The sequence below is a fragment of the Arvicola amphibius genome, chromosome 3 (assembly GCF_903992535.2).
Source record: "Arvicola amphibius chromosome 3, mArvAmp1.2, whole genome shotgun sequence".
Lineage (NCBI taxonomy): Eukaryota > Metazoa > Chordata > Mammalia > Rodentia > Cricetidae > Arvicola > Arvicola amphibius.
Genome location: NC_052049.1, coordinates 135,504,260 through 135,524,510, shown reverse-complemented (window position 1 = coordinate 135,524,510; position 20,251 = coordinate 135,504,260). Strand labels below are relative to the sequence as shown.

At 43.8% G+C, this 20,251-nt stretch overlaps 1 protein-coding gene across 1 annotated transcript in view; it reads left to right on the top strand.

Annotated features, from left to right (window-relative positions):
* The first annotated feature begins 14,503 nt into the window (after positions 1-14,503).
* Positions 14,504-20,251, top strand: part of Rab8b (RAB8B, member RAS oncogene family) — a 70,327-nt gene continuing 64,579 nt past the window's right edge. Inside the window, 2 exon segments of the mRNA XM_038323880.1 lie at positions 14,504-14,554; positions 14,556-14,628. Coding sequence (XP_038179808.1) covers positions 14,504-14,554; positions 14,556-14,628 — 124 coding nt within the window.

The following is a 20,251-nucleotide window of genomic DNA, read 5'->3' as shown; positions in this document are numbered from 1 at the left end:
TAAGGGAAGGAGCAACCATGCCCACTGTATTAATGCAGATTCTTACCACTGGCAAAATACTTAGGAGAAACATCTTTGGAGGAGGAAAGATTAATTTTGACCCCTGATTTCAGAGGTCCAGGTCCACGGCCAGTTGGCTCATTGCTTTTTGTTGACGTGGAGACAGAACATCAGGATGGTGGGAGAGTATGACAGAAAAGGCTGCTCACCTCACAGCAGCCCAGAAGCAGAGGAGGTATGAAAGGGCTGGGGACAAGCTATAACTTTTGAAGGTATGCCCAGTGTATCATTTCCTTTTCTGTTCCTGTGCTAAAACACAACGACCAAAAAGCAACTTATGGAAGAAGTTGTTTGGCTTGTGGTTCCAGAGGAATAGAGTCCCTCATGGCAGTCAGGCAGGGCAGCAGGAGGAGGTAGCCGAGAGTTCACCTCTGCACAAAAGCAGGAAGCATAGAGAGGCAGACGCACTGGAAGAAGAGGGAGGTTTTGAACTCTCTAAGCTCACCTCCAGTGATGTACCTCCTCCAGCAAGGCTGTACCTCTTCAACCTCCCAAACTAGACCAACTACAGACCAAATGTTCAAGTGCTCAATCCTAGGGGGACATTTCTTGTTTAAACTGCCACACTCAGTGACCCCACTTACTCCAGCAAGGCCTCAACACCCCCCCATTTTAGCTATGAACTCATCAATGGATGGCTCCATTAATGAAGTTAGTGCTCGCATGCATGATCCATTCACCTCTCAGTCAGTTGCACCTCCAGCTGGGGTCCAACCCACAGCACGTGGACCTCTGAAGATATTTAATATTCCAACCAGAAAATCCAATACATATGTGGAGTTTGCAATTTATTGCAATGCATATTGTTAGATGAATTTATTGTGAGAGAGATAGCATCCCATTGTGTTCAAAGGAAGGAGCAATTCCCAGTGTGACTCACCTGGAACAGCATGACTTCTGGTAAACCAGATAGCTCTGTCCTTATGTATTCCTTATGTGAATGAGATCCCTGAAAGTAAGACACAGGCTGTAAGGATGGGATCCCAGAAGGCCCTATCCTTGATACATGTTCTCAATACACAATTGTCCCTGATAAAATACTGTCAATGTGAGCTGTCAGCCAGAAAACAAGCCAGGGAGGTAGGGACTACTGCACGGGAGATCTTTGGGGGATCACTTTCTCCACCAAATATGATGCTTTAGATCTCCAGGATCTTTCTAGAATAGCCTGGGGTATAAAGGGATGCACACTGTTCTTTTTGGTTGTGGAAAACAGCCTATCACCTGCCACTAGCTGGTGCTGCCTGCCAAGCAGACATCTGAGACGTGCACTGGTTTCATGTTTGTGCCTCTCCATTACCAAGCCCTGCTTTCTATCTGGGAAATGCACCCCTGCGAATAGGATTTGAAGGCTTAGCTGTGGCAGCCATAAGCAGGATGCACTCCAAATGTAGCCGGCTTGGGGTGAAATAGTGTTAATGCCCCTTTTCATTTATGACAACTTTACATTACAAAGCCCATCCCAATCATCATTAATTAAACCTGCCACTCATTGCCCTCTGAAGCAGGCCTGAATTGGTCTGCTTATTTCACAGCTGACAAAGCAGACAGAAAGGCTTAGGGATTTGCTGAAGTGAAGTGGGGTTCAATCCAGGAAGCCTGGCCCCATTCCTTCTCTCATTTTTATTTGCCTGGAAGAGGCCCTTCAGAGTGCTTGCTGCTTAACTCCAAGCAGCTTAAGAAAGTCAGCTGGAAGAGGAGCTTGGCAGGGCAGCTGCGGCAGCAGCGCAGCCCAGAGAGCATCAGTGTGGACCTTGAACTGCTTGGAAAGAGCCATGTCATATTTCTGTGGTTCTCAGGGAATTGTAAATGCGTACTCCTCCAATTTCTCCTGTTGGAACAGGAGCAGGACGGTAGGGACCCGATGACAAAGTGATCTGCCAACTACCCATACGTTAATATCATTACTAGAACCTTTATAGTTGTCTTGCTGTGTCTGTGGGGCTCACACCTGCAGATTCAACTAAGCACATATAAAATACTTGGAAAGAAACTGTGCCCATACCGAACACGTACAGACGTTTTTCTTGTCATTGCTCTTTAACAATAGAATAGACTGAATTTACCTGTCTCTTACATGACAGTAGGCCTCAGAAGAAATATACAGATAACTAAATGTATACAAGAAACATTGACATGAAAATTCTGTTTATATGAGAGACTTGAGCATCCATAGTTTTCGGCATCTGAAAGGGATCCAGGAACTTAGTCCCCCGCAGATCCTAAGAGATGGCACTATACTAAGATACTCAGACTTAGGGGCTGGGAACACAGATCAGTTGATAGAGTGCTTGGCTAATATGCACAAAGCCATGGGTTTGTTCAATCCCCAACGCCACATAAACCAGTTTATGCTTGTAATCCTAGCACCTGGAAGGCGGAGACAGGACAATGAGGAGCTCAAGGCTATCCTCAGCTTCATAGGGAGTTTGAGGACTAAGTGAGACATTCTCTCGTAAGTAAGTAAGTAAGTGACTAAACTCTTGAAATCAAATCTCTGGAAACAAGTTTTGATGAGCAAGTAAACACAGAGAACTACAGGCTAGGAAGACGGCTCAGCACGCAAAGCCCTGGCCTTGCAAGTGTGAGGACCCAGGTTTGAGCTGTAGAACCTACATAAAACGCTGGACACAGTAGTGCACCCTTGTGATCCTAGAGACGAAGAGATGGAAGTCAGAGACAGGCAGATCCCTGGAGCTCAGTGGCCAGTCAGCCTAGCCTATTTGGCAAAGGTCCAGGCCAATGAGAACCCCTGTCTCAAACAAAATGTGGAGAGCCCCTGAGGATCTCCATATGCACACGCACACACAGGTGCACCCCACACATATATACACAAACAGAAAACAGAACTTTTAAACATCAAAAAGAAAACATGAAAACACAGTAGTTTAACCTTATGCCCTAATACAAACAGAAAATAGAACTTTTTAAAACATCAAAAAAGAAAATATGAAAACACAACAGTAGTTTAACCTCATGCCCTAATCCTTCTTTGATGACCCAGAGGACCCTCCAGGATCACATATTTCTCTGGGATTATTGTGTATGCTGTCTTTGGAGAATGGTTGAAAGAGGAATCCTGTGGTAACTGAAAGATAGGAACCTGATATCTACAGACTCACTTCTATTCTAAATCTGTGTGTTTAAATGTCAAATATAGAAATGACCTGTGTATTATGGCATATATGCTGTGGGACAATGGTCTGTACCCTGTCAGTTGGTATTTTAAATAAACGCCAATTGGCCAGTAGCTAGGCAGGAAGTAGAGGCGGGGGCAACCAGGCAGGAAATAGAGGCCAGGCAGCGAGAATTCTGGGAAGAGGAAAGATTGAGTCTGCAGTTGTCATCCAGACAGAGAGGAAGCCAAACATAGAGCAAGTAGATGAGATTGCCTCGCTGAAAAAGGTACCAAGCCACGTGGCTAACACAGACAAGACTATGGGCTAATATAAGTTATAAGAGTTAATAAAAAAAAAGCCTGAGCTAATAGGCCAATCAGTTTATAATTAATGTAGACCTCTGTGTGTTTCTTTGGGACTTAATGACTGCGGGACCTGGTGGGACAGAAACCTCAAACAACACATATAGAAATTCTACATTATAGGACAAGTGTCTGAAATTAAAGAGTTAAGGCATTAACTAGAATTCACATGGTCCTCCACCTCAAACAGATCAAGGACTCTGTCTTTGAGATATTTTTGGCAAGGCAGTCCATGTATTATTAGTATTGCTGTACATCAGTATCATAATTTAAATTTGTTAATAAACCCAAACAAAAAGACTGTAATTCCTATTCAATATAAACATTTTTATCTCCATGTGTCTAATATATGTCAAGCCCCATCTTAATCATTAAAGATACAATGTGAATCTAATTCACCTTCTCAAGATATTTAAATAATTCGTGTTTAATAACATTTCACCAGGCATATCATTTTACAGCATTTTAAATGCCAGTATAGGAAATTAATCTGGGTATGATGAGACCCTCTGACACACCTTATAGTTCATCCAAAAGACAGAGTAACAGGCAAGAGAGAAAAAAAACTAAGAAATATTTTAATTAAATTGACATTAGTCTTTTTCTCAAAAGCATAGCATACGAAATGCTCATTGAAGAGCCAAGTATAGGGATGACTCCCCCCTAATCGTGAGGACTGGAATTTGGCTCCCCAACACCCATGTAAATGTCAAGTGAGTGTAGTGGCCTGTCTATAACACACTGGCCAGAAAGTGGAAATGGTATCTTCACGGCAAGCTGGTTGATAGTATAGCCTACAGGTGAGCTCTGCAGTCAAGTGGAAGACCCTGCCTTGGTATGTAAGGTGGGGGTTTATTCAGGAAGCTACATGATGTCAGCCTCTAGCTTTGACATGCATGCAAACGCATGCGCATGCACACCACATACAAACACATGTGCATTCACAACACACCTACATATGCAAAAAAAGAGTAGAGTCTTTTTGCACTGTTGGAATTTGGGGTAAATATGCTTCTATATTTTAGTTTAGTAGCTGGGGACCTCAGCCCCTTGGCTGACCTCTGCGTGGGTGTGCTGGTGATAGAGGTTACAGCAGGCAGCAACACCCTAGGACTCAGCAGAAACCAGGAGGCAGGGGGCGGGTGTTGCGAGTCTTCGGTCAGGACTCTAGCCAGTCTTCCTGACAGTTTCCTGTAAACACTATGATTCTTATCTTTGACATTAGGACTTCACAATCTGGTATCTTGGTATCTCAAATGAAGGGTTTAGATGAAACCAGTTTCTCAACCTATATTCTGTAGAACCCAGATCCCAGATGATGAAAAAGGTGCAGTGTGCCACACCTCGCTGTGGACAGTCTCCACGAACCTCAGTGGAGCAAAGGCGCTGAGGGTCTGGTCTGCCAGAGCACTGTCATAGCCCCCCACTTCTCAAGAGGTTTTGACCATGAAACCCTTCTCTTATCCGCTGATTCACTCGGGGAACTTAGGTACGCACTTTGAGCAACACTGCAATAAACTGCTGCAATCATATCTGACGCAGAAGACCAGCTGAGACATCAGTGGTCCCCTGAGGACAGGTGACCCGCCGGGAGTCTCAGCCAGTGGCCATACCTGGCCACTTCTACTTGTCAGTTTCCAACATCCTGTGCTATGACAACTGCAACGGAAACAGAAAAGGCAGCAGGAATCGAAACCCGAAGATGAGCTCTGCGCTCGGGAATTTCTGCTTTTGGTTAAAGCCGTAGATACTTTTCTTGTCACAATGACTAAATAAACACCTGACCGCTGCAACTGGAAGAAGGGTTTCCTTTGGTTCACACGCTGAGGGTCCAGTCTCTCACGCCAGGGAAGGCATGGTAGCAGGGGTGGGAGGCAGCTGGTCACATTGTACCCACAGTGAGGAAGCTGAGAGAGATGAACGCTGGTGCTCAGCTCACTTTACCACCACCCCCGCCCCCATTTTAAATCTGAAACCCCGGTCCATGAAGTGGTGTTGCCCAAAGTAAGGATGCACTTCTCCACAATTTATCCAGTCTGGAAACTCCTTTACAGACAGGCTCAGAGGTTTGCCCCCTACATGATTCTAGGTCCTATCAAGCTGACTATCCAAGTTATCATCACTAAACACCGTTGGCTGAAGTGATCAATGAGTAGAAACTTATGGTAAACATAAAACTCTTCTCAGTACTAGGAATTAAACCCAGGGCTTCACATGAGCTAGGCAAGCACTGTACCACTGAGCTATACCCCTAGCCCTTGAAATGTATGTTCTAATGTTGTCTAGCTTTCTACTAATGTCAGTATTACTAAACAATTATCCACAATCCAAGAAGATAATGAGAGGAAGGAAGGATGGACCAGGGCGACGGCTCAGTGGGTAAAGATGCTTGCCTCAAAGCCTGATGCTTAAGTTCAGTTCTCCTCCCCCGTGCTGCATGGCAGACACATGCTGCCCACACCCGGCTTTTAGATGAGTGCTGGGTTCCAGCCTAAGGTCCCTTTCCTCCTGCTTGCGCCACGGGCACTTCAGGCTCTGAGGCATCTCTCCAACCCCCAGATAGCATCTTCTTTACACCAGCTTGAAAATGCCTCGCACATCATTTCACGAGATCTTTGCCCCAATTTAAAAAAAAAAAAAAAACACAGGGCCTGGAGAGATAGCTCAGTCGATAAAGTGCTTGCTGCCTAAGTATAAGAATAAAAGTTCAATCCCAGGGCTAGAGAGATGGGTCAGAGGTTAAGAGTTCAATTCCCAGCAACCACATGCCACATGGTGGTTCACAACCATCTGTTGTGAGGGTCATAAGAGGGTCTGGTGAGGAGGAATACATGCATTAAAAAACTAAAATTAAAAAAAAACTACAAAAAAGTTCAATCCCCAGCATCCATGTAATACACCAGGCACAATAGAAATCAGATCCCTGGGACTGACTGCCCAGCTAGCTCAGGTGAGTTCCAAGCCACATGGGAGACCCTGTCTCAAAAAATAAAGTAGAAAGTAAATGAGGAAAACACCCAGCATCCACCCTGGCCTCTGCACTCACACATACATAGCCCACACATGACATGTGTTCTCACACATGATACAAATACTTTTAGGACTCCATATCGTTTCATGTTGTTCCTTTTGTAACAAACAATCTAGGGGTTGGTGACTGAGTAAACAACAACATTCTCTCCGGAGTCCCAACTACAGTGTAGCCTACCCCCAAAGTAATTAAAGAACTAAGCAATTTGCATTCTTTTTCTTCAAAACTGCTCTTGAGTAGCAGATGGCACACACAAATGTTTTGCTCTAGAGACATATGGAAACCTCTCTGTTTCATAAAAGCCTCAATGAATATTAAGCTAGCCACTGCAGAAATAAGATGCGATAGCCACCTAAAAAAGCCTCATTAGGCCGTTAGCTACTTGGGTGAAGGAACATAATAAGTGGAAATCCTGGTGTGGTTGGGATGGCGTTGGCAGATTTTCTACATACGCGTGTTCCTATGGCTCCACAGACTCGCCCACTCCCTCTTATTTCTACATACTCGTGTTCCTATGGCTCCACAGACATGCCCACTCCCTCTTATTTCTACATACGAGTGTTCCTATGGCTCCACAGACATGCCTGTTTCCTCTTGTTTCCTTTGCAGTCTATTCAGTTGCTGCTATCATTTTCCTGATTATAAAAGAATTTGGCTTGATTTTTTTTTTTTACATTAACTCTTTAGTTCTCTCTGAACAGGGAGGAAAGGAATTTCAGAAAAAGAGAGGACATTTAATCATAGGTCCTGGAATAATCCAACATGTTCTCTGGTTACAAATCCTTGTTATTTATTTAGGGGGATAAAATCTTATTTTTTTTTCAGGACACCATTATCCACACTAAGTCAAAATGGAGGAAGGACTTTGATTAGATTTGACTCAAAATATAAAACAGAATGAGAAAGAGAGAGAGAGAGAGAGAGAAAGAGAGAGAGAGAGAGAAAGAGAGTAGTTTCTTCTACAGAGGCCAGAGGAGGATGTTAGAAACCCTAGAGCTGAAGTTTCAGGCAGTTGCAAACTTCCAAGCATGGGTCAGGCACTGAATTTGGCCCTGTAAAAGGGTAGTAAGTGCTGTTAATGGCTGAACTATAATTCCAGAACCAGAATTTAATTGTCCTCTTTAACCCCATAGTTCACAATCCAATCAATTGTTAGTGACCTAATAAGCCATTGCCGTCTCAGAAAGTACTGGATGGAGCTCTGCACTCCTTGTAAAGAGAGAAGTGCTGATAACTGAGTCATAGAGCAAATAGAACAATTCTCAGAACAAGGAACTAGGTGTGATGAGCTGCTTTCCTGGCCCCACAGTCTGTAACAGACCCCAAAGACCTCGGAGGCCATTTGATTCAATCAGGGTGCTCGGGCAGCCTAGGGGACCAATGTCTGTAGGTGCAGGTCTAAAGTCACCTGTTCTAAGAGCCTTAATTTAAGAACATATGCAAATGGATAATGTGACTCCTCTCTCCACCACTCCTCACACACGAGGGAATGGAGGTATAGAGACTGTTGTGATTGTTAAGGTCACAGGGGTAGTGACAAAGCTGTGATCGGAAGCCAGGCCACCCGATGACAAAGTCTCAGGGCATCCTTGTCAGAGCCTGATAGATAGACCCGAGACCTTAGCTGCCTGCTGAAGTAGAGTAGGCAAGGGTACAGCTGTTCAACTGTTTGGTTAATACTGGCATGGGCCATCCTCTCCTCAGGGAGGCCATGTTTCCTTCTTTGAAGTTAGACATCAGACCTTCTGCTTAAGAGAATGACAAGTGGGAATGTTCCTGAGTTCAGCCCAATGCTTCCTCCACTTGGCAGAACCAGACACAAATGTAAATGTCCCTATGTGTCCAAATTGAACACACGTGTTAATGTTCACTTGTGGCTTCTCTGGCCTTCTTTATATCTAACAGAATTCTGTTCATAGGGTGAGATTGACCTCACTCTCAATTCTAGTAGCTTCAGCCAGTCACTTAGGCTCTTTGATGATTGATTATTTTAGGGGAAGGTCAATCAATGCCTCAAAGAACTCAATGTCAGAGCATGAATTGAAACTCTTGGGGAAGAGGATTGTTTATATTCTTCTCTGTTTCAATATGGAAGTTGGGAGACCAGAAGTTTCTGGTCCTATGTTGTAACCATATTATATGCAGTTGGCCTGTTTAAGTAAGTAAGCACGCTGAAAAAGCGTATGAAATTGAGAGGGAGGAGCCAGGCCCAGGCGTGTCATCTAAACTGCTGGATTAAGTCGCTCTTGTCAACATATCTATATCTGATTCAAGACCTAATAATGCTCTTTTATCTACTACTTAACATCTCAATACCTGTTAGGGGGCACAGCTGTGCTTTGCTATTGGATCAAAGTTCATTTAAAGTTGACCCAAATAGCTTTCTTAGGCTGGGGTTGAACAGGCTCAATGATAGAATACTTGCATGGCACACATGGAGCCCTGGATTTAATACCTAGCTCTGCAAGAAAAAAAATAGGAAAAAAATTTACAAGGGACCAGCGGGATGGATCAGCAGGTAAAAGTGCTTATCACGTAAGCATGACAGCCTGAGTTTGATTCCTGCAACACAGTAGAAGTAAAGAACAGACTTCTGAAAGTTGTCCTCTGACCTCCACCTTATTTGACACAAAATCCTATAATGTAGCAATCAATACTTAGGCTAATTAAAGGAATGAACACCCCCTAACATTTTATTGTTAGAAACTTTGTTATTACAGAAAAATAATTTAGTAGGAATTAGAATGGATTCCTTCTAATTCCCTCTGGGGTAGGGAATTTTGCCCTATGCTTTAGGCATGATAAGCCATACCTCCCCTTTCTGAGACCTAGATTCTATTCAGAAAGACCACCCAGATATTGCAGCTTGGATGCCTTCTTTATTGTAGGTAACTAAGGTTCTGCCAATTGGCCCCAACAAAAGTTTTGCCTTCAATTGGACATTGGCCTTGGCCCTTGCCAATATTCTAGAGGCCTTTTCCATAGAGAGCCTCCCTTAATATGGCCATCAGCCCAGCACTAAGGGATGCATAATATCCTCCCCTCTCCTGGATACTGGCTTTGTTACAGGAGGCTGCCTTTGAAGAGACTTGTTAGGCAAGCAGATACAATCGTTTCATTTGTCATTTCTTGAAACAGTATCTGATTTTGCTTAACATTTCTGCATCAAGTGGCATTATTGAAAATATGCTATGGTTTGGCATTAATATTTGGCCAATCAGGGCAGAAGACTGAACCATCAGAACAGACGCACCAGCAAACGAGAATGAGCGCATTTGATGGAAACTGAAAACCAACCAATCAATTAGAATGGTCCCTTGACCGGTCCAGCGTGTACCGGCAAGATGTCTGCTGACACTTATCACTCAGCTTTTCCCTTGTTTGCCCACTCCTCACCTTGCTGAGAACAAACAGAGGCCAGGGACCACAGGACAGGTTTTTCCATGACCTCCAGGTGGCCTTGCTGAGCTGGCTTCATAATACGAGCTTAATGAATATTTGTTTGAGCAGACATTATTAACCTGGTGATTGCTCAGGAAATATCAGTGGGTGGAAGAGTACAGCTTGTCTCTCTCTGATGAGGATAATTATAGAATTATACCAGCAGAGTATCACTAAACAAATGGAATGTTTTCAGATGACACGCAGGTGATAAGGGAATTGGTATTTTTAAGGCCTTATCTTTCAGTGGGATCTTGAACAAACTAGAGAGAGAATATATAATCAAACTGATTTCTTAAACACAACAATGAATAGTGCAATTACAGAACAAATAACAATGCAAAGTAGAGTATAAATAGAAAGATACGGATGAGGCTCAAAGGGTGTAGTCCTTTAGCCAATAAAAAACGCAGATTCCCCCTAAAAGTTTGTTTGTTTTTGTTTTTTTTTTTTCAAGTTAGTCATGTACAGCATGACTGACTGATGGTTCTCTCATTCATTTAATAACTGACCCAAGCACCTATTGTGTGTAAAGTGTCCAGCGGGGTGGTCTGGGGAGACAAGAAGTTAGTGAGGTCTTTTTTCCTAGAAGGGGTTCCAAGACTGAGTGAGAAGACAAAGGAGAATACAAATTACTCCATTACACGGAGAGGATTACAACCACAAGCCGAGTCATCGGTTGGGGAGGAGAGTGACCATGAAGGACATCTCTGTAGTCCACCAGGACAGCTGTATTCAACCAGTGGCAGAGGGCCAGCACCCAAGAGTAGCTCGGTGGGGAAGCATCACATGGAGGGGTAACAGATCTCATGGGCCCAGAGGCTACTCAAAACAAATTCTTAATTCAGATAACTGAAATTTTGCATAAATAATACAGTGTCTCTCAAGAATGTCATAGTTGCTTTTGGTGGGGAGGCCTTGTCATCCAAAGATAACGACTACAGGAAGACAGTAAGACCCTTGAATGTGTACAGCAGTGGCAGTTGTTGGCTATCATGAGCAAAGCCAGCCAGCCAGGAAGGTCAGCCTCACACCACACACACCAGATCCTTTTGGTATCATTATCTGCTTCATTAGAAGAGTGCATAAGGAAGAACGCAGACTGATGCGGTCTGGATGAGGTGCCTTCTCTGTGGCTAGAAGAGTCATGACGTGTGTGTTGTGTGTGTGTGTGTGTTGTGTGTTGTGTATTCAGTCACCAGTGGGGGGAGATGACTTTCTAGAGTCAGGAAGAGAGACTGTTTCATGTCATGAAAAACACACAGGGCAAACTCCAGAGAGTTTGTATGTATTCAGTTTTTTATCTACAGACACTTACAGTATAGAAGGCTTTAGCCAACATTTTTCTTAATCAACCTTGAATGTGCTAGTCTATGCTCTCTACAGTGATGATGGGTTTGAGAAAATGCAAGAAGGCATGGGTATAACTGTTTTCCTTGGATCACTATGATGTGACATTTTAGAAAGAATATCACCAAATTGAAAAATAAATGTCAACAAGGAATTTAGTGCCTGCTGTACCCTGACTCTATAAATCTTAGGATGAGACATTTGAGCAAACTGCTTAGAATCAATGGTAACCCAGTAATTATCACCAGAATCTGGCCTCTAATATACCAGTGTACAAAATCTGAGGATTAATAATGCATAATGAAGAAAAAAAATCTGATTTTTTAAAATTTTCATATATCAAAATGCTTGAATAGTTCACTGTTGGTGTACAAACACAGGACTAGAAAGTCCCGATATTGATAAACATAGTTGGCAGTAGAAAAAAGCGAATAACCTGAAAATATTACTGAAGTTATTATTTTTTAAAAATTCCCTTTAAATGAACAAATTCCCCTAAGGAAATTTAGGGACTTAAAAATTTCTTAGCTCTCACTTCTCTCTGGATTAGTTATTTACTGTGTAAGTACGTGCCTTTCCACAGAAAGAGAATGGCAATAGCAGACCTGGCTGTCAAAAGTTACTGAAATCAAAAGATATTTCCTTAACATTTTTTATATTATGGGTGTTTTGGCTACAGAACGCATGATGCCACATGTGTGCAGTTCTCACAGAGGCCAGAAGAGGGTATTGGGTCCCTTAGGACTGAAGTTATGGATGACTGTGTCACATGGGTGATGGGGACCTAACCAGGGTCCTCTTAGAGCAGCAGCATTGTTAAACACTGATGTCGTCTTTCCAGCTCCTCTGCCTCCAAAGTATTTCAATAGTATGAATCCTTAAAAAGAAAGAAGGTCAGTGAGGTGGCTCAACATGCAAGTCTGATGACCTGAGTTGATCCCCAAACCTAAGTAAACATGGAAGGAGAGATTCCAACTACATATTTCCTCTGATCTCTTCACATAAGTCATGAACACATACACATACATACATAGGCCCACCTGCACATACACATACGTACACAATACTAATAAACATGAAAAAATTAAATTAAAAAATAGAGAAATTAAGAAGATTCCAGTGGTCTCTGAAGACATCCTTCTATTCTATGAATGAGGACTAAGGAATGGAACTGAGTCACCCACAATTGTTTAGACCCTGGGTGAAGTCAAGTTCAGAGTCCAGAAGTCGGCTCGGGTGAAGAAGTTCAGTCTCTGCCAGAGGGAAGGGATTCCTTCCCCAAAGGGAGTTCAGTCTTTCCTCAGAACCATGACTGTGAGGGTAGCCATGTAAGGCATACTCTTAGATATTAGATACTAAGTAGCAGAAAGCAGCTTCTGCTCTCTGGGTACTGTGTGACCAATAAGGTGTGAATTAATGATGCCTTTCATCTTCTCTCCACATAGAAAGCGAAGGTCATTAGGGCCAACTAAATTTTCTGCAACAATAGGACCAGACATGCAACATCACTGATATTGTGCATAGAGTCGCAGGCATCTGCATACATCTCAAAGAGTTTAGCGGACTTGTTCAATTAACGGTCCAAGTTTTTTTCCTTTTTCTTCCACTAATGATTAAGTCACTGCTTTCTATAACAACCTCTGCTAGAAGGAATTTCCTTGTCTCTAAGGGAAGTATTTGTCTTAGTGGTTCTCAGATAGTTTGGTGTCCAGCAGGGTCCCCTTAATTCTATTAAAAATTATTGAGGGAATCCAAAGAACTTTTGCTGATGGTGTGGGTGTGTGTGTATGTGTGTGGTGTGTAGGCTGTGTTAGCTGTTGATATTTGACATTTTAAATTAAAAATTGAAAATGAAGCAGACATGGGATGGAAATTTCTGACATGATAAAGCTGGTTTCCTTCACCTACTCCTTCCACATGACCTGGACAGTAAACCCTCCTCTCACAGCTGCTTGATCTGGCTGAGTTTCTGCCACCATGCAGATAAAAGAGCACTGAACAATAAAGAATTAGTCTAGGGTAATAATAATGAAGGGGCTTGAATTGAATACATCAAAGTGCTGTTTCCTCCCTTCCTTTTGCACCCATTAATTGAAGCCTCCCGAGGAGTGATAAATTTAAAACACAGCTAACACCTACACTTCACGCACCTTACGAGTTTTCAAAGTGCTTTCACATTCAGTAAGTCTATTTTCACTACAACCCTATGAAGTAGTTTGGGTCTTACAGATGAGAAAACTGAGAAGTGCCAAGCCTGTTAGACTTCACACAGCGGCGAAATGGCTTAGCCAAGACTAAATCCAAATCTTACTCTCTACATCTTCATGGCCAAGTTCTGTGGTGATGCTATTTTACATGACACAGAGCTGTAGCACAAGTCTTCCCACATTCTCTTTCTCATTCTAAAAAAAAAAAAAAAAAAAAAAATCCATCCTCCTACGGATAGTGGGGCGCTGTCTCTGAGGTAGATCCTTTAAAATAATCATCCTTATTTGGCTGTGGCCTGTTGTTCAGGAGGACATGAGTGGGGATGAACTGAACAGGGTAATATCACTCATCTTAGATCTATCATTGAAGGGCTGTGGAAGGAGACCTAGGAATCCGTCAGAAACTGGAGAAGCAGGATAATACTCTACAGATAGATAATCCGCATCTCTAAGAAAGCTTTCTTGCTCCGGTCCAGGTGAGTAGATAACGCGAACTGCGGGACTCAGATTTCGAAGTCTTGGATTTGAAAGGTCCCCACGAACAAAGAAACAACAAGTCAAGTTCCCAAGGCGAGAGAAGAGGACTTCAAAACAAACCGTCTTTTCCCAGTATGAGAGGAAACTCCTAGTGCACCGTTCCACATCATGCAGATTTTGTTATCCATCGGGGTTACTTGGGACAGCCCGGTCCCGGCACGCCCGAGGCGCTCCCAGAGTACTACAATCCATAAGCCTCGTTGGCGCGGAAGATGATGACAAACGCCGGCGGATTGGCCGGGGCAGGGCGGGGCGCGGCGGTCCCTTCCAAGGGGCGGGGCTAGAGGCGGGGCGGGTCTCGGAGGCTCGGCGGACACGCCCCCTCGCCCGAGGCCCCTCCGCGCCTCTTTCCACCGCCTCCTTGCTCTCCGCGGTCAGAGAGGGCCGGAGCGAGAGATGGCGAAGACGTACGATTATCTGTTCAAACTGCTGCTCATCGGCGACTCCGGGCGTCGGCAAAACCTGCCTCTTGTTCCGCTTCTCTGAGACGCCTTCAACACCACCCTTCATCTCCACCATCGGTGAGAGAGCGGCCGCGGCCCGGGACGGGAGCTGAGACACGGGGGGCGGGGTGCCCAGGGGCCTGGGAGAGGGCACGCGAGGGCTTGACGCCCCGGGAGGGAGACCCCGGGGGGCCGCCGAGAGGGCAATGCGAGCCGGCAGGGCGAGGGCGAGAGGGACGGGCCGGGGACGCGGGGCTGCGGGCGGAGGACGTGGAACCGGAGCGGTCGGGAACCAGGGTGTTGGAGACACGAGGGGGCTCCGGGGCGGCGGCAGAGGGGTCCCAGAGGGACAGAGTCGGGGGAACACAGGAAATTGTACGGAAAGAAGAGAAGGAGGGGTAGAATGGATACGAACATGGATTAGAAAGACAGGAAAGAGGAAGGAAACGTGAAGGGGGAAATGAAGGGTTTCAGGACTTAAGAGGGGCTTCAAATGAAGTAAAGGGACAGAGGACACCAGGGACAGAGAGAAGTGAGACGAGGCGGTCAGAAGGGAAATTGGGGGGAATGAATGAATGTTCAGGAGGCAAGGAACGAAGCGACATTGGCTGTAAAGGTGTGCGCAGAGATGCCAAGAGAAAATGCAGAAGAAAATTGTGGGTGGGAGAGGGCTCAGGAGGACCAGGCTACTTGATGGAGAAAGTAAAGGAGAGCTGGGTGTTAGCTAGAAAGGAGAAGGGGAAGCAGCGGATGTAGTGCAGGGGCTGAGCAGAGAAAAGAGAGGAAATGGAAAACGTGGGGCGCAGGACTTTCCCCAGTAACTGGGAACGCTGGTTCCCATTTTCTCTTGACTTCATTGAATCAAGATTTTAAAAGTGACTAATGATGGAGTAATGTCTATGGAGTGCTAAGTTCTTCTGCGTGTTAATAGGTATTAAGGGGGCTGGCGACTTTTGGGGATGATGTGGTCAGAAATATATCGTTCACCCCTTCACTGTTTCTGGGAAGCAGTGTGTCTCAACTTTTTAATTAGTGAACTTGAGTATTTAGTAACATCTAAGACACGTGATTGAGCTCATATTCCACCTGCATCCCATAGTTTTCTTTGATTTTAATTACTTTTTAGGTGAATCACAACATTCTATATATTTCCCAATTACTTCAAGAAAAAACATTTTCCACTCGTCCCTGGGAGCTGTCCTTCTTATATCTGTAGTATATCTGTGCAGGTAACCGGATCTTTAACTTATAAACCTGAAAAGCAAATCAAAACTTGTTTTAAGCTTTCGGTAGAATAGCCTTAACATCATTCTCCTTGTTAAATAGCTGCAGTCAATTAAGTTCCCTAAGGATCAGCTTTTTGGTTGCCTGGGTGATCTTTCTAGTCCCCAGCACTAGCTTATTTAGGCACTTTTCAAATGGTTTTCCAAGTGAGCCACAAGTAATGGAGAACCAGTGTGTTGGTCATAAGTATGGTTAAGTGGCTGGAAAGTTACCTCCGTGACTTGCTGCTCTTACAGAGGACCCAGGTTTTGTTCACAGCACCCACCTGGCACCTCACAACTGCCTGTAACTCCAGTTCCATGGGATCCAACACCCTCTTCTGGTCTCTGTGGGGACCAGACATTTACATGTGCACATGTTAAAAAAAAAAAAACCTCATATACTTGAATTAAAAAACAGAAGAACAAATCTATGTTTAAATAGTTGTATATTCTTTTAAATAGATATATTGTTTTCTTCTGATTTCTTTCATACAGTCTGAATGGAAATCTGGGTGTTGTGATGTCTGAGCTTAAGGAAGTTTGAGTTGCAAGTTCTTGGCAGTTAGTCTTGAGTGGGACTTTTCTTTTCTGAGGAAGCAGATTTTAAATGTCATCTCGCATCTCGCAAGTGTATTTGTAAGAGGCTTGGTGGAAGCTGGTACAGCTACCAAAGGACATTCATTTTTGGTATCAATTTCAAAACCCCAAATAACTCTGGTTCAGTGCTGATTGCATACTGCAGTACAGATGGTAAAGGACAGGCCTAACATGTTGAGTGGGGAGGCCTCTGTCTATTCTGTGTGGGACTCGCTCAGGGTTTCCTCCTGCCTTGAAAGTGAGTAAAAAGGGGCAAGAGAAGTAGCTCAGCAGTTGAGAGTGCTTGCTGCGCTTCTAGAGGACCCAAGTTCAGTTCCCAGTGCCCACATCAGGTGGTTCACAAATACCCGTAGGCCTTTCACTTCAACTACAGAGCAACCGACTTCTCTTCTGGTCTCTGGACAGCTCCATTCGCATGTGTTCATCTCAAACACAGGTGCACTCAGTACACATAAACCTTTTTAACGGAAAAAAAAGAAAAATGAATAAATTTCACTGATACAGTTTGTTAAATTCTTTGGATTCCCTCACAATAGATTTACTAGTCAGTTCATTCCCCCCTCCCCTCCACACTTTGTCCCACATTTCCTATAAGGATATTTACTGTACAAACATAGTATATTTTTAACATAGTATTTTTTTAAAAAAAATTTTTCTGGGCTAGGGATTTAACTCAGTATACTGTATATACTCATATACTATACAGTATATGCTTAACATGGGTGAGGTGCAGGACTTAATCCTTTAAGCCCTCCCCCCACTATGCTTGTGTGTATGTGTGTGTAGTATATTACATTTCACAGTGAAGGATTAGACTCTTTTCTGAGTGGATTATTTTTAGTGATTAAAATAGCAGTTATTAAAACATTAAAACCAGTGTCCTTCGACTGCTTAGCTTAGGAGATAGATTTTCCGTGGTGAATCTCATGGGAACTCTTGGTCTTTGTACTCTCTGTGTGGTGAATGGGGTGAAAAAGAAGCTTCAAGCGTTCTCTGTGGAGGAGGGGAAGACCCCATGCCTCTTACTTAGGCCCAGCGCTCCCACTGATGTGGTAGAAGACAGCCAGACACCTTCTAGAGCTGAAACTAAAATGCTTTGCAGTTGCAGCTGTGCTCGACAGTGGGGTGAAGATCGTAGCACTCTAGTGAAAAGTCCCACCGCTCCTCGCTGACGGCAGACACATTTCTAGCAGCCGTGCCACTCACTCCCTGCCAAACCCCAAACTGCATCTCCAGATGATCCGAGGTGGTTGAGGTGACAATTTGTGACCCATCTTTTCCCACCGTAATTTAAGTGTCCATTTGTGTAAACTCTATAGAGTTTTCTATGGCTGGCCTTGTCAAGGTCTTCTTGTGACACTGCTGACAGACTTGATAAGCACCACGCCCCAGGAGAGAGTCCTTCTGAAGACCTGGGGTTTGTGTGTGTTTGGCAGATAGGTCCCGTGTCTGCTTTTTACTATGAAGGCATGCTTTCATTTTGTGTCCTGCCAGTGTTTTTAAAAATGAGGTTCTTTCATCCTTAGGTTGTGTGGATGGGGGTTCTGTCGTCATGAAAGAGGAGACAGTCATTTTGGTTCTAGATAAAATTGTCTCATATACTTTTCATTTCCCTAAGGCTTGGTACTTTGAGTCCTTTCTGTACTTTGGCAGGGTAAAGGTAGATTTTCTTTCACGTGGCTTACTGGGAATTTTCTGGTCTATCAGCCAGATAATACCTGCTAACCATGGAGTAAGGATACTTTAGCCTCTTGGAATTACAGGTGTAATGCCTCAGACCAACTAACTAGCTTTCTAGTTTATATTGGAAAATTGAAAAAGTTTTGATTGGCTCCTGCCCCATCCCTTACATAATCATAATTACCACTTAGATAAATATCTTTAAATATAATATTAGGACAGTAGGAAATAGTGATACTATTTACTATATATGTCATGTTTCCTGTGGGATGTGGGTGGTTTTAATATTGATCCGAAGGCACCCTGACATCTTGAAATGGCCTTGTATTGAACAAGGTGCTGGTAGAACAGAGGAGAACAGTACTCTGCCCTGTAATGGGGCCTTCTAAACTGACTCCCTTTGCTGCCTCTCCTCCTCCCTGCCCCCTTCTTCCTGTTAAGTATTTCCTGAGTGGTTTCATTATTTAGTATAGTCATTGTTTGACATCAGAGAGAGAGTTGTAGAAATTATCTCCTTTATGCCCTGTCCCAGCTCTACGAGTGGAAAAAACTCCCTTCAGCAGAACGATTGGTGAAGCTTCACATCCAAGTCTTTATCCTTTCGTCCCTGTAGATGAATGTGATCCAGAGAGTAATTCCACTTTGTGCATTAGGTTTGTGCCTGTGTGTGTGGGAAAGTAAGGTGTTTCCACTTTGATTAGCATTCTGTTAAGGGAAATAGTCCTGAGAGACTCTGTATGGGGATAACTTGGCACATAGCCTTTGCCCTTTCTTCCAGGCCTGGAGTTTCAGGTCAAGAGATCATAGTGCACCCTGTCGTTAACATTCCTTCCACGTGTAAATAACTCATGAAATCATTTTTGTAGCTCCACACTGGTAGTTGTCAATGCTAAATGCCAGCAGAACACTTTTGGGCATTGTATTCTATCCCATTGTATTCTTGTCTTGGGTTCATTTGCCTTGAGTCAGTTAACAGCATGGGTCAAATGGGGTTCTTGTTTTGTTTTTGCTTTTACATTTTAAAATAAATTGTTAAAGATGACAGCAACGAAGACTATGCAGCAAAGACTATATGTGACCCACCAAGTTATTTACTAACTGACTGGTTCTTTGTAGAACAAGTTTGTTGGCCCTTGCTTAAGATGTAAAGCTGCTTTTGGTTGTTCTCCTTTCAAAACTTGTCAAGACTTACTAACTGAAAAACAGTCTGTCATATTTACATTTTTATCCAAGATTATATCAACATCTGGCTGAGCATAAGCCAGATACATAGAAGTTGATTTTCATTTTCATAGTTGTTTTTCTTGGTTTCAACTTCTCAAACTAAAATACCAAAGAACATGCAAGTTCAAATTGAACATTTTGTGCATAAAGCCTTATTTTAATGTCATGTTCTTTCATAGCTCTCGGGTAGGCTTCCCTTCTCAGTGCTAATGTTGATAGCAATGTTAGGCAGACGTAGGACTTAGTGGCTGATGATAAAGGGTTATACTCCTCTCCGTGATGAGTGTTCCAGCCCATGAGAAAACCTGTCTAGAAATGCAGGCATGGGGAAACTGAGTGGTGGGTATGAATGTGGATCTGTCTCAAGTGTTCTTTACTAAAGAGCTTCAGCCACCCTTCTGCAGGCAGAAGTAGGGGGCGGGTTCACTGGCAACAACAGCAATGTTGTTTGTATCTACTGAAAAAAGCCAGAGGGGAATCAGTTTGGATATTGTTTTAGAGGGAAAATAAGTTTATTCTTTGAAGATCAGGAAAAATTTAGTCATTGGTTTTTGAACTGAATCTGGAAGGAAGGATGGAGCAGCAATGAGGATAATAGGAACTGCAGGCCTGGCCTGGGGCAGCCCCAGGGTCTGGTTCTGAAACCTGCCTGCAGCTCTCTGCTGCAGATCAGCGCTCCTGTGTGTTGTAATCGGCACCTAGAACATTTCCCAGGCAAGGGTTCTCGGAGCAGGATGAGGAGAGGGTTCCAGATGGAGGAGTAAACGCTAGATAGTGAGTCAGATTGTGGAGCAAGAAATGTATGTAGCTGTGGAAGGATGAAGCGAGAAAGGCAGAGTAAGATTATCAGCTGCTCCTCCTGGGTCAGGGTGCAAGCTCAGATGAGGGCCTAAATGGGAGGTGGTAGAGGTGTGGACCTTGGCCAGCTGGGCCAA